Source organism: Mustela nivalis (assembly GCF_964662115.1).
Source record: "Mustela nivalis genome assembly, chromosome: 11".
Taxonomy (NCBI): Eukaryota; Metazoa; Chordata; class Mammalia; order Carnivora; family Mustelidae; genus Mustela; species Mustela nivalis.
In genome coordinates this window covers 65,413,785-65,429,140 of record NC_139030.1, presented here as the reverse complement: position 1 = coordinate 65,429,140, position 15,356 = coordinate 65,413,785, and the positions used below count along the sequence as shown (strand labels likewise).

The 15,356-nt window shown below is 35.0% G+C and overlaps 1 protein-coding gene and 1 long non-coding RNA gene across 2 annotated transcripts in view; both read left to right on the top strand.

Moving 5' to 3' along the window:
- LOC309843934 overlaps positions 1 to 15,356 on the top strand; it is a 1,014,078-nt gene that overhangs the window by 241,677 nt on the left and 757,045 nt on the right. The window lies entirely within an intron of this gene.
- The window catches only part of RIF1 (replication timing regulatory factor 1), a 55,918-nt gene that overhangs the window by 19,925 nt on the left and 20,637 nt on the right, over positions 1 to 15,356 (top strand). The window contains 10 exon segments of the mRNA XM_082690947.1: positions 1,350 to 1,467; positions 2,520 to 2,693; positions 2,910 to 3,020; positions 3,694 to 3,756; positions 4,011 to 4,111; positions 5,908 to 5,994; positions 6,622 to 6,695; positions 7,099 to 7,279; positions 8,605 to 8,712; positions 9,077 to 9,240. Of these exon segments, the coding sequence (XP_082547073.1) occupies positions 1,350 to 1,467; positions 2,520 to 2,693; positions 2,910 to 3,020; positions 3,694 to 3,756; positions 4,011 to 4,111; positions 5,908 to 5,994; positions 6,622 to 6,695; positions 7,099 to 7,279; positions 8,605 to 8,712; positions 9,077 to 9,240 (1,181 nt within the window).

Sequence of the window (15,356 nt, the reverse complement as noted above, 5' to 3'; positions counted from 1 at the left end):
AGTGTTGAGTATAATGCCTGGTGCGTTTTAATGCATTCTTAGATTGTTAATAATCTAATCTTTCAGTGTTCCATTTATCATGTTAGCAGAGCTCACTATATGAAAGGTCTTATTTTCCTAACATAGAACTTGAATTTATTTTCTTCAGAAGATATTTTCTAGTTGTGTGAAATGGAGCCTCTAAAGCTTTCTCAACCAGCAACCACTCAAATACCTATTCTTACTCAAAAGGCATTTTGAGAGATTTTTTAAAAAAGAAATTTCATAGGATTTAGAATGTACTTGTGTGAAAAATCAACATAACTGAAATAGAAATCAAATTTGACACTAGGTTGATAAAAAGCCCAATCATTTCTTATTTTTTTATCTCTCTTATTTTTCTAAGCTACATAATGGTAACAAATAATTTAATCCCAGCATAGCTTTTCAGTGTTATGAATTTTTCATATAAATACATGAAAATTTTCATATAAATATTAGCAGTTTTTTTTAGATTTTGATATCCTTGCTGGCATTTAGACATATCTATATATACCACCTTGATTTTGCAGTTAATCCCATTCTCGGTTTCTGTATTTTTTTTATACAGTGAATAAAAAAGGATAGCTCTGATAATTTTAATTTCTGTCTTTTGCATTTGTTTATTGTGTATCTGGGATTTTTTAAATCTGTAGTCCTTGTCTTTTGGTCTATATATATAATTACACAACAGTGAGTATATTACTGGAAATTGTGTTTTATAATAAAATATACTTGAATTTTTAGTAAGTTTTAAATTCTTAATTATTTAATGTATTAAGGCCTTCTTTTAGGCTTAACAGCATAAATTAATTGGAATTGGGCATTAATGGTAATATGTAATGGGAACATATTTATTATAGATTCTACCATTATGAGGTCCTAACTAAGTAGGCTGATCTTACCCAGTTGTGCCACACATTCATTGGTATAGATTGGATTGGTATTGGAATGATCTTAGAAAAGAACTTTTGAGGTTCCCTAAGTTCTTTTTTTGTTGTTGTTTAAGGGTGCATTTTTAAAAAGTTAAAATGAGTCTGTACCAACAGTCTTAAAATTTGGGCATTGTTTATGTGTGTAATTTCCCATCTGGAATTTAGAACTGAAATTTATAGATAGTAGACATCTGTAGGGCAAATAAAGTTGTAATAAAAATCTTTACTTTTCCAGTTTTAGTTTTTACCCAGTGCATCCAAACAGGCAGTAGGATTCAACGTATCAAAAGAACTTAGGAGTACTTAAATATAACTACATCAAGCAAGAGTTTTTAAAAATATGGTAATTAGGTAGTTTAAAGATTGTTTCCCTTTTTTTGTTTTTAACCCCAATAGGTGTGCGTGCCTCTGATTCAAAGTACGATAAGCATTGATTCTAATGCTTCACCTCAAGGCACTTCATCTCGTGTAGCTGCTTCTCCAGGTTTAAATCCTATAACTCCTATACACAAAGGTAAGACGTTGACATACTTGGGGTTTTGTTTTCCTGTTTTTAAAGAGGGCTTGAATGAAGCATTTGCTCAGTTCACATAAAATGAAGCATTTAATAATTTTGGCTCCCTAATCACAAAGTTCATTCTATACTGATTGTTTTCCCTGTGTTACTGTTGTAATTGCATTGTTGTAGTTGGGAAAAGAAGGGTATTTTTCCAGTATACATATGAGATGTATTACAGACGACTCTTCATTTGTTTCAGAACCAGAATCTTAGGGCTTTTATTTTAAAAAAACAAACAGATTTTAACTGATGTTTTAAAAAAAAAAACGTGGCTTGGGGGGTGCCTGGGTGGCTCTGTCATTTAAATGTCTATTCTTGATTTCCTCTCTGGTCATCATCTCAGGATCTCTGCCCAGCATATTTATTTGAGATTCTCTCTCTCTGCCCCTCCCCTCAAACAAACAAACAAAATCTTTTATTGAAAAGTGGCTTAATTTATATATCATTGGAAGAAAATTATTTGCTGGGTTTTTTAATTTTATGTTAGCTGTTCTAGTCAGATTTTTGTGTTTGTCAGGGATGCCTGCATGTTATTGCAAAGTATGGATTAAGTGTGAAAATTATCTTCATTTAAATGGTGTGTGGCACTAATCTTGATTTTTTTTTTTTTTAAGATTTTATTTATGCATTTATTTGACAGAGATCACAAGTAGGCAGAGAGGCAGGCAAAGAGAGAGGGGGGAAGCAAGCTCCCTGCTGAGCAGAGAGCCCCATGCAGGGCTGGATCCCAGGACTCTGGGATCATGACCTGAGCCGAAGGCAGAGGCTCAACCCACTGAGCCACCCAGGCACCCCACCCCGACACTAATCATGTTTTTAACCTAATAAGATAATTAGGAACTCTGTTGTGGGCTTTAAGCAAAAATTCAACTTCTGCTTGACAAAAACTGTTTACTTTTAAAGATAGATTTCATTGAAATGAAGTTAATAAAATACATTCACTTGGGTAGTTGAGTTACTATAACTTACCCGGTTTGGTTTTGTTCTGTTCTGTTTTGTTTTTTTAGGTGCTTCCCCATACGGAACTTCTGTAACTCCCCGGATGAACTTAAGTTCAAATTTTGGTGGAATGGCCGCAATCCCCTCTATTCAACTTTTGGGACTTGAAATGCTGCTTCATTTTTTGTTGGGTCCAGAAGTCTTGAGTTTTGCAAAGCAAAACAAACTTGTACTGAGCTTAGGTATTTAATTTTTTAAAACAGTTCAGAGCAAGAGTGCATTAGCCTGAGAAGAAAGCCAAAATTTTGGGTAATTTTGTATGAAATAATTATGTATGAAATAAATATAAATATAAATCTCTTTAATAGAAAACACATGTGAGACCACCTAAGATTTTTTATTGAGATGTTTATTTCATAAAGCTTGGGTTTGGCATAATTGTCCTTTTTCTTTTTTAGAGCCACTCGAACATGCGTTAATCAGCAGCTCTTCTTTTTTTTCTAAACATGCAAATACACTCATCACTGCTGTTCATGATAGCTTTGTTGCAGTTGGAAAAGATGCTTCTGGTAAATAAGAGAAAATTTTTGTTTAAACCTGTGCTTAAAAAGAAAAAATAAAACAGCAAATATTTATATAGTGCCCTCTTTTGACCAGATTGTGCTCGAAGACCTTTACATTTAAATAAATTAGTTCTCCCAGTAACCTTCTCTATTAGTCCATTTTTCATATGAAGAAACTGTGTTGTACAGAGAAGTTAGTAACTTGTGCCTAGTCACAGTTAGTGGTGGAGCCGTGATTCAAACCTGGGCTTAGTGGCTCAAGCATCTATACTTAAACTCCTGTGTTTGATAGCCTATCAAATATTTAGATGAAACTTGAAAAATGAAATAGTTTGCTGTTTAACTGGCTGGGAAATTTTTTTCTAGGGGCTTTCAGGTGTCTTTTCGAATCTTTGTTTTGCCCTTTTGTCTCAGAAGCAAAAGGTATTCAGTAAAGAAAATGCAGACAGCAGGAAAAAAAAGAAAATAATTACCCTTAAGTAAGTTACAGGGCCCAATGTTAATAAATTATAGTTTGAAAAAATATGTCTGTTGTGATAGTGTTTTATAAACTGATTATAGAGTTGAATATTTTGAGAATTATACTCTTAAGAATTGCTCATTTAGTGTAAGGATGTAAGGATAAGCCTTTATAGTCCTATCCATTGCATTTTAAAGTTTGTTTTGTTTTGTTTGGCAGATGCAGTTGTCAATGCTATTTGGAAGGAGCTGATCAGCTTGATGAAGTCAGTTATTGAATCAGGTAACTGCTTTAACTGATCAAATGATTTTTCTAGCACTCAATGAATATTTGTTTGGCTTTTGTACATAAAATTTATTTTCAAGTCAGTTTTTGAAGTGTATAGCTTCCAGACTTTCAGATAAAGCTGTTTGATATATGTTTGGAAAATGAATGTTTCTTAGCTAAGTATATTTTTATCCCTAAAAATACTATATTTTCACCCTTAAAATACTTGCATATTTAGAACTACTTTCTTCCTTTTGATTTTTTGATAGGTAACAAAAAAGAGAGACCAGGTTCTGAAGTTCTGACCCTGTTATTAAAATCTTTAGAAAGCATAGTGAAGTCAGAAGTATTTCCTGCGTCAAAAACACTGGTAAGCATAATGATTACGTGGTGGAATTAAAAAATCATAACCAAAAAAAAAAAAAAAAAACAAACCAAGAGTGAAAAAATCATAACCAAATTGAATTTTTTTTGTTGGAGATGCTTAAACAGACCAGGTTTCTTTTTCTTTTAAGATTTTATTACTTATTTTAGAGACAGAGAAAGAGCATGCACTCCGCATAAGCCAAGAGAGGAAGAGGGTGCGAGGGAGAAGGAGGGGGAATGAATCTCTAGCTGACTTAACGCTAAGTATGGATCCCCATGCAGGGCCTGAGATCATGACCTGAACTGAAACCAAGAGTCAAGATGCTTAACCGACTGAGCCACCCAGGTGCCCCCAGATCAGATTTTAAAATTTTTTATTAAGTGCTTTATCAGCAGTTTTGCCCTGTAATAAGTGTTATTCCATCTGAAACCTCAGTAAAGTAAATGAGTATACCGGCAATACAAAAATCTTCCTGTCAGAAGAATGAGCCATACAGAGAAAATGGGATAAAGGATATGAAACGAGAACTGAGGGAACTCAGAACACTAATTGTATAAGATTGTTGAGCTCTACTAATAGTTATTTTGTACATTTAAGAAAATATCTAGGAAATTTGCAACTTAAATGAACTCTGTTTAACCAAGTTAATGACTTTGGCATTAAAGACCTTTTTTATCCTATGTAGTAGAGAATGAAAAAACAAGTTGCCTATTCTTTTTATAATAGTGAGTCTCCCAAGATAACTGCAGATGGAGTAAACTGTACCCTACTTAAATTCCTTCTGAGTCTGTGTTCTGGGCTATCTACTGTGGCAGTAGATCATAGTAGTTAATAGCAAGGGCTCTGGAGCAAACTAGATTGAGTTTCCCCACCCAGTTGTTTATTAACTGAGTGAACTTGTCAGTTTTTCTACTCCTACCTTTTGTAAAGGAAGTATAGTAGTAGTTTTATATAATTAGGTTTATACGTGCAGTGCATGCTGGGTCAGGAACAAAATAAATGTGTCTGCAAATGCTGTTTAGTATTATCATTAGTGTCTGATTCAGATGAGATTATGAAAGGAAGCATATTTTAACTAACATAACCTTTTCCATCATACCATGTCACTTATGTAGTTCAAATTAATACCAGTATAATACTGAATGGCAGTTTAATAGACTCTAATATTTGAGAGAGGTGTCTTTAGACCCAGCTTCTAGTTAGTTGTCCTTTGAAATATACTTTCCTCTTAAACTAGTGAGTACATAATTCATTGCAGAGTATCTTTTTTGCAGTATTAAAAAAATAACCTCAAGGGCTATTAATAGAAGAATGTTTGAATAGACTGCGCATTCATACAGCAGTTAAGAATGTCTCCATATATTGATGTGAAAACTCCTACAGAGTTAGATGAAGGGCAGTTCCAGAGTATCTCACAGTATGTCATTAATGCTATAAAAGGATGTATGTATGACAGCTAGCCCAGGAAGTTTGGTTTCTCTGTATATTTAAATACATGGAAATTTAGAAGTTCTAGAAAAATGAACTCTACAAAATGATAGACGTGGTTTTCCCTGGAGATAAAGGACTTTGTCATTTTATTTTTTTATGTTTCTGCCTTTGTAGTTTTAAAACTAATCTAAATAAATTCACATTAATATATAAATATTATTGTGTTTGAACTTCTTGAACAGAGAATCATTAATGAGCATTACTTAACGATAAATTGTTAAATTAAAAATGTAGCTAACAGTACTAGGTTTTGACTAAGTGAAGTATTTTTACGGCTAATACAAAACAAAATGTTTTATTTTTCTTAGGTCCTCATGGAAATTACAATTAAAGGACTGCCCCAGAAAGTATTAGGTTCACCAGCATATCAGGTTGCTAATATGGATATTCTTAATGCAAGTATCTTAAATGTAATGCTATGATTAAAATTAGCCAAAAGATAAAGTTCCATGAGCTTTTTTTTTTTTTTCCTTAACATAGTGAAACGTAGATTGTAAAATTTTGGAAATGCTGATTATGTTAAAGAGAAAAAAAGGAATTAAATGTGACACTATTAATGGGACTATTTTTCTGAATTACACAAAAAATTCTAGCAGGAAAGTTTTCTATTTGTTTATACATAGTAATAGTACTGTTTTTAAATAGTAAAATTTACTATTAAAAAATTGGGAAGCATAGTAACGGTTCCTTAATTATAGTGAAATAAATGTAATATTTACAGGATGTAGGTATTTATTGGTCCAGCAAGTTTTAGTGTTCTTTTTATATCTGGAACATACCATTCCTCAGTTGCTCATGTAGATGGAATAACTGTTTATAAAATATACTAGTTAGTAATTTTTGTGTGCAGTTTATAGAAGTGTATTTGCTACCATTGTGTCATATTCTAAGTAATACCAAAAGTTAAATTTCTTTAGCATAAAAGGATCATTTTATATAATTGATTGTAGAACACTGGTGTAACAAGAAGATTATACTTTTTGTAACAAGAAGATTGACTGCAATCTCCCATCTTTCTTCAGGGAACTCCTGCTTTGTTCTTAATTCAGTTAATTTTTAACAATAATCTCTTGGAATATGGTGTAGAAGATGAGAGGTAATTTAAACTAGTCTTTTTGTTTATATTGGAAAAGTTATTTGATTAATGAGGGTTGTTTTTTTTTTTAAGATTTTATTTATGTATTACTTAGAAACAGAAAGCACAAGCAGGGGGAAGGAGAGGGAGGGGCAGACTTGCCCCTGCTGAGCAGGGAGCCCATGATTCCAGGACCTGGGATCATGACTCAAGCCAAAGGCAGATGCTTTAACCAACTGAGCCATCCAGGTGCCCCAGATGAATGAGATTCTTTTTGAGTTATATGCTATATCATTTTTTAAATTAAAAAACCAAAGTGAGACTTTTATCATTTCTTGTCAGTTATTTTTAGAATTTTCTAATAGCAGAACATATTTTGGCAGAAAATGCTGGATAATGCGCGGCTCCATTTTTTTTTCTTCAGGTTTTTTCTCAATCTGGAAACACTCGTTGGCTGTGTCCTTTCCGGTCCAACTTCACCACTAGCTTTCAGTGACTCTGTTTTAAATGTTATTAATCAAAACGTAAAGCTGTTGCAAAACAAGGAGCATCTCTGGAGAATGTGGAGTATTATAGTTACCCCATTAACTGAATTGATAAATCAGGTATGACATAAGTGCTACATGTTTCCCCTAAAGCTTAAGGAACATTTTCCTTTTTTTCTTGTTAGAGCACATGGGGAAATAAATAGAAGCTTGAACTTGAATAGAAAATGTTAAATTTTTTTTCTGTAGGATTAATTTCTTTACTTATGTTAGTTGATTTCATTGCATTTCTGCATAATCAAGAAAATATAATTTAATGGGGACGAATCAGTTCCCTTTTTTCCAGTAGTGATTATAAAACCAGAAGACTCCCAATATGTTATAATACAACTTTTCATATTTATATTTTGAGTTTTTTCAGTCTTTGTACTATGAGGAATAATAATGGTTGTCTTGACTAGACTGTATGTTCTTCAGATTCCATGGATAAATCAGTTGGTGAATACCTCAAAGCCATAGAGTAGTCTCTAAACCAGTAATCTGTTGAATTGACTAATAACCCTTACATTTAAATACTTACTGATAATGACATTTATTGGCAAGGTGTGGAGCTCAACTTTTGTCACTATTAATAGCTGATCCGTTGCTTTAGCAGTCTTTAAATGGAAGTATTTTCTGGAAATATTTTGCTATAATTCTCAAATGAAATGAAGACTCCGGAGAATTTATTATGGATAGTGTGGTCACCATTGTTTTCACTGCTAAGTTCAGCACATCATTTAAATGGTCCTCTGAAAGAAAAAAGTTTATATTCCTAAATAATTCCTTGCTGTTTGAAGGATAGCAGAGGTCTTTTCTTAAGTTTTGTTTGAATTCTACCTTCTATGTATAGTAAAAGATTTTGAGTTCTCTCTGGGGTTCTTTTGTAGGCCTTAAACACTGCATGCATTGTTTCTCAGTGTTGCTGTAATAGATTACCACGAGACACCTTAAAACATACGGATTTATTCTTTTCTATCTCTAGATCCCAGAATATTGATAGGCATGGCTTCTGCTGAAACCCTGAGGGAGAATTGTTCTGTTCCTCTGCTTAACTGTCTTTGTTTCTGGAAATTCTTGATTGTTCCTAGGGTTATAGACATATCACTAATGTCTCCCTCAGTCCTCTGCATGGCAGTTTTACTTCTGTCTTTTTTGTCTGATCAGATTCCACTTTACTTTTACAAACACTGATTATTGGATTAGGGCCTACCCTAATCCAGTATGCCTTTATTTTAACTTGATTATATCTGCAAAGTCCCTATTGCCAACTAAGGTTGGGAGCTCCCCACCTCTTGAACATCTCCACACTGAATCTACCTCACTACAGATAGTAAGATGGTACTACACAGGACTAGAATTAGATGGTAATTTGTCTAACTTTTTCATTATTTTTCTTGTTTCAGACCAATGAAGTGAATCAAGGTGATGCCTTAGAACATAATTTTAGTGCCATATATGGTGCATTGACTCTACCAATAAACCATATTTTTTCAGTACAGAAATTTCCAGTGGTAAGGCAATGTCATATTCTTTACTTAAGGAATTTACATTTTTTTGGAAAATGTTCTTTCATCCTTTATAATAAATTCCTACAGTAATTTTTCCTGCAATCACCTTAGGATTTTTAATCAGCTTAGGGTAAGGGAAAATGGTGAAGGAAGACAGAAATTCCTCTTGATCTTTGATAATTGCTGGTATTGTGGCATTGTTACAGTCTTCAAATAGAATTCTCTGGGGGAGGCAAATTTATTATTCTACCCTGGTCTCTTCTGTGACACCTTAAATGTTACAGTGGCTTTTTAAAGATATATTCTGTTGGGTGTTTGCTATGTAGATACACATTTTTAAATTTTCCTTTTTTATTGTTATTTTTAGGCTACCATGAAGACCTTACTTAAAACTTGGTCAGAATTATATAGAGTGTTTGCCCGCTGTGCTGCTTTGGTAGCAACTGCAGAAGAGAATTTATGCTGTGAGGAACTTTCTTCCAAGATAATGTCCTGTTTAGAAGATTCAGGCTTTTCAGTGAGTTTATACCAGTATTACTGACCTTGGTTGTATTTGAAGAATACTTTTCAAATAAATTGAGATAACATTTGTGAACTGTCATTTACAAGGCTTCTAGTTTATAGGTGGCTAATATAAAACAAGTAGCAGCATTTTAAAACAGTTTTAGGTCTTGGGTCTACATGACTCTGAGTTCTGTGTTTCAGGACCCTGAACAGTCCTGCACTTTTATTACTGTGTTGCATATCTGCCTGTGCCATTGCAGGAGGAGCCAGCTTTTTTCATATCTATCTCTTAGATCTTTAAAGGCAATCCTTTGGAAGTTTGTAGACCTAAAAAAGTAGGTCTCATTACATTCCTTTATTAAGAGGCAAATACTTTTAGTTGGTATGTATCATTCTAGAATAGATCTCTTTTTGTATTTACACAAATAATTTACATATGTACATGAATACAGTATTCTTGACACTTGAATTCTATTATTAAAGCATTTTTTTCATCTAGAAAGATGAAAACTTGTACCCTTTGATAGTGGTTACACTGTTAGCTCTTGAGGCTATCTATTAAGAGGTAGAAATTTGTCTTCAGATTTTTTTTAATGCATTTATAATTATAATAGCTTTTCAAAAATATTAGTACAGTTATGATTGTTACATTTTGATATGATAGAATTTCAGAGTGACTTTAAAAATGCAAATCAGATCTTATCACTGAAAAAATGTCGGTAGTACTTAGAATAAAAATTTTAACTGCTTACAACTGCCTATAAGGTTTAATGCTCCATTCCCCAGGGGATCTTATTTAATTACATTTGTTAATACCTATCATGACACTTTGTTTTCCTTTTTGGCTTATATCAGAATCATTTGTATACTTCATTACATTCCTTAACTAACACTCCATGAGGTTAGGGACATTCTGTGTTGATTTGTATCCCTGGTCTTTATCTGGTACACAGTTAAATTTGTTGAGTGACTTTATAACTGTTAGGGAGTATGTGCAACCATAGTTTTAATCTTTTAAATACTGTCTTGGTTATGTTTTCATCTTTGTTCTCTTCTGGAAGAAATTAAGAATCTGTCAGGTTTTATGAAGTATGCTTAAGATTTTGCTTGGCATTGGTTGGTTCTATTTTTTGGAATAGTTTGAGAAGAATAGTTATTAACTGTTCTTTAAATGTTCGGTAGAATTCATCTGTGAGGCCATCTGATCCTGGACTTGGTTTGTTGGGAGCTTTTTGATTACTGATTTAATTGCATTGCTAGTAACCATTCTTTTCAGATTTTGTTTCTTCCTGATCAGTTTTGGGAGGTTATATTTCTGGGAATTGATCAGTATCTTCTAGGTTGTTTGATTACTTGGCGTGTAATATTCATAATATTCTCTTACAATCCATTGCATTTCTGTGGTGTTAGTTACTTCTCTCTTTTTTTTAAAGACTTATGTAAGTCAGTTGGACAATTACCACATGATCTCACTAGTATGTGGAATTTAAGAAACGAAACACGTTCATAGGGAAAGAGGAAAAAATAAAACAAGACGAAATCAGGGAGACACACTATAAGAGACTTCTAATCAGGGGCTCTTGGGTAGCTCGAGTTGGTTAAGCGACTGCCTTCGGGTCATGATGCTGGAGTTCTGGGATCGAGTCTACAAGGGGCTCCCAGCTCCATGGGGAGTCTGACTCTCCCTCTGACTTTCCTCATGCTTTCCTCTTTTCTCTTTCTCTCTCTCTCTCTCAGTAAATAAAGTCTTTAAGAAAAAAAAGAGAGACTCATAATCATAGGGAATAAACAGGGTTGCTGGAGGGGAGGGGGTGTGGGGATGGGGTGGTTGCTTATTGCTGGTCATTAAAGAGGGCATGTCATGTAATGAGCACTGGGTATTATATAAGACTGATGATGGGGCGCCTGGGTGGCTCAGTGGGTTAAGCCTCTGCCTTCAGCTCAGGTCTTGATCCCAGGGTCCTGGGATCAAGCCCCGCATTGGGCTCTCTGCTCCTCAGGGAGCCTGCCTCCACCTCTCTCTCTGCCTGCCTATCTGCCTACTTGTGATCTCTGTCTGTCAAATAAACAAATAAAATCTTTTAAAAAAGGGGCTCCTTGGTGGCTCAGTGGGTTAAGCCGCTGCCTTTGGCTCAGGTCATGATCTCAGGGTCCTGGGATCGAGTCCCACATCGGGCTCTCTGCTCAGCAGGGAGCCTGCTTCCTCCTCTCTCTCTCTGCCTGCCTCTCTGCCTACTTGTAATCTCTCTCTGTCAAATAAATAAATAAAATCTTTAAAAAAAAAAAAGACTGATGAATCACTGAACTCTACCTCTGAAACCAGTAACACATTATATGTTAATGAGATTTAAATGAAAAAAGACCTGGTGATTCACAGACCTGTACCCCTGGCGCTAATAATACATTATATGTTAATAAGTTTTTTTTAAAAATGAAGAAAAGTCTTTAAAAAAAATAATAAGTAATCTCATGAACCATTTTATGTCAATAACTTTGCTAATCTCAATGAAAGGGACAGATTCCTTCAATGACACTTAGTATTAAAGCTTGATCACGAAGAAATAAGTAACTGTGAGAGCCTTATATTTACTAAAGTAATTGAACTTATAAAAAAAAAAAGGGAAGAAAAAAGAGATACTTATTTAAGTAATCCCTCCACTCAAGGTGGGCCTAAAACCCACAGCCCCAAGATCAAGAGTCACATGCTCTTCTGGCTAAGGCAGCCATGTGTCCCTGTAAATCCTCTTACCCTCTTTCATTTCTGATTTTCCTTGAGTCCTCTTTTTTGGTTCATAAATCTGGCTAAAGGTTTATTAGTTTGTTGAACTTTTCAGAGAAGCAGCTTTGGTATATTGATCAGTTCTATTTTTTGTCTCTAATTCTTCTATTTCTGTTCTAATTTTTACTATTACCTTCTTTCTACTGGCTTTGGGTCATGTTTGTTCTTTTTCCTGCTCCTTTAGGTTTAAGACTAGGTTGTTCGGGAGTTTTTTTTGCCTCTTGAAGTAGGTGCATATTGCTATAAACTTTACTCTTACAACCACTATTGCTGCATCTAGAACACTGTGTTTTCATTTTCATATGTCTTCATGATTTCTTGTTTCCCCCATTCATTGTTTAGTGTCATGTTATTTTACAACTTTCACGTATTTGTGTTCTTTTGAGATACTTTCTTGTGGTTGATTGCGAGTTTCATAAGGTTGTGGTTGGAAAAAATGTATGGTATGAGTTTGATTTTTTTTTAAATTTGTTGAGAGTTCTTTTGCAGCTTAACATGTCCATCCTGGAGAACATTCCATGCGCACTTGAAAAGAACGTGTGTTCTGTTTTAGGTCAAAATGTTCTTAATATAACTGTTCTTCAGCTATTTCTTCAAATAAATTTTCTGGATGCTTAACCACCAGGTGCTCCTTACATTTTCTCTCTGTTCAGTGTCTCACTGAGGTCCTCCAGTCTCTTGTCAAGTATTGAGCATCTTTATGACCATTAACTTTCAGTTTTCTGTCAGGCATATTACATATCTCCATTTCAGTTAGGTCTCCTGCTGGGATTTATCCTGTTCTTTCATTTGGGACATATTCTTCTGTCTCCTTATTTTACCTAACTCTCTGTATCTCTTTCTGCGTGCTGTGTCTCCTGCTCTTGTAAGTAGTGGCCATATGAAGAAGAGGTCCTGTAGTGCCCTGCAGTAACAGTGTCCCCTGTTCACTAGAACCTGGTGCTTCAGGGTGTTTCATATATTTGTTGTTGTGTGGGGCAAGGCAAGCCGTTAGCAGGTGAGGTGGAAAGTATCGTGCCGATCTAGTTCCCTTACATGTCCACGTATCTAGCCTGGGCATTGGGGAGTGAAATTGCACCTGCCAGCTTTTGTTTTTGGATGAGTCTCTTAAAGATCCCTATTCCTCCAACACTTGTTTGGGGATTAGTTATAAATGTCTTTGTCTTTCCCTTGTACCCCAGGCATCTCTTAGACTGCTGTATCTGTGCTGTATCTCAGTGAGGTTGTTTGTATGCTGTTTGTATTCTTGTTGCTGTCCCCTTAAGGTGGAGGACTCAATTTCTGCTGGTAGTCCTGGCTTAGCCAGCGGATTTTATTAAAGTTCGAGGTGTTGAGCCTCACACAGAGCCAAATTTACAGGGATTCATCTTCCTGGTGCCTGGGGTAGGGTCTGCTGCTTTCCTTCTCTGTGCTTGCAGTGGCTCTCCCTACTGGGGAGTATTTTGTGAGCCAGCTTGATCCCCAAGCTTATCTCTACCGTTCTATTTGCCGTGTGGCCACTTTTCTTCCTTCAGCCATGAAGAATATGTTCTGCCAGTTTCTGTCATTTCTGGATTATTTGTACTGATGTGGATATGATCTTAGGTGTATTTTGGAGATGAAATGATCTTCCTAGTCTACCATCCTACCCTTATCTCCTGTTTCTGAGAGCTTTAATAAAGGATCTCCCTGATTGTGAATTTGATGTATTTGAAAATGTTTATTACATATTTTAATGCTCCACTGTCTTACTTATTCTGTGACTATGAATTTACAGTAATTAGTTCCTCTTTGCTGCCTTTTTTTTTTTTACCAACTTGATTCTAACTGATACAATATGCTCACATCTTTTTGAGGATCTATAATCTTTTTTTTTTTTTTTAACTTACTGAGAAACTTACAAAGAAAATAGCATGAAACATTTCAGTTTGACAAATTATCATGCAGAAATATTTCTGTAGGCATCACCCAGTTCAGTTAATGGAGCATTATCAGCACCTCAGATGCTCCCCTATGCATTTTATTTTATTTTGTTTTGTTTTGTTTTAAATATTTTTTTTATTTATTTGACAGAGAGAGAGAGAGATCACAGGTAGGCAGAGAAAGAGGGGGAAGCAGGCTCCCTGCCGAGCAGAGAGCCTGATGTGGGGCTCGATCTCAGGACCCTGGGATCATGACCTGAGCCGAAGGCAGAGGCTTAACCCATTGAGCCACCCCGGTTCCCCGTCCCCTATGCATTTTAATTAATTAATTAATTGATTGATTGATTAATTTGATAGAGATCACAAGTAGGCACAGAGGCAGGCAGAGAGAGAGAGAGGAAGGGAAGCAGGCTCCCTGCCGGGCAGAGAGCCCAACGCAGGGCTCGATCCCAGAACCCTAGGATCATGACCAGAGCCAAAGGCAGAGGCTTTAACCCACTGAGCCACCCAGGCGCCCCCCGCCATGCATTTTAAGTCACAATGCCCTCCTCTCCCTAAGAGTAAATTACTGTCCTAACTTATTGAAAATCTGTTTCATTAAAAATATTTTTACTATACACCCCACACCTGTATATTACATACATTTGTTTAGCAGCATTCCTTTTATAGTAAATTTTATAGTAAAGTCATATTGTGTGTCTTTTGGGTTCAGTGCTTCAATTGGAAGGTTCATCCATGTTGTATTTAAGTTCATTTATTGTAATTATTACATGTATTTCCATTATATGGATTTAGGATTTTCTTTGTATATATTTCTCTACTTATTTTATGTTTTAACCTTTCTGTGTCTTTTGTAGCATATAAGTAAATACGGGAGTGTTTTTTAATAAGTATGTTTAATTTCATATTGAATAAGAAATGGACTATGTTTTAATCCTTAGCTTCTTTCAGATACTATTATTGAAACTTATATTCATCTATCAAATTTGAATATCCATTCAAATTTAATATTTATATCCCTTTTTAAAATTAATATCCATTTTACCCCAGCAATCAAAGATGGGATTGTACATGTTTATTGATCAGGGTTGACACTGGTAGCTGGAATGCATTTCCTAACTGAAAAGAGAGCCATTTTCCCAGTCTTGATAGCAAATTGTAGTTAGAAGTGTCCTTTACGTTGAAATTATGAGCAAGGAGGAAGCACTGGAACTTTGATAGCTTTTCTACATGAAAATATAGATTGTCATCTGGACTGACTTTCCACATAGTTTTTGTTAGTTAACTAGGGCACTGCTGCTTTTTCTCCTCCTGGCCCATAATACTCATTGAGGAGGTTGTCTTTGGGGGGCAGATATGTGAGTTTTAGTCCAGTGAACTGGAAAAGTGGTTAGTAACGGAGAATAGGGGAGAAGGAAGTATGTCTGTTTTCTAGATCTTTGATTTCAATATTTGTTTTAATG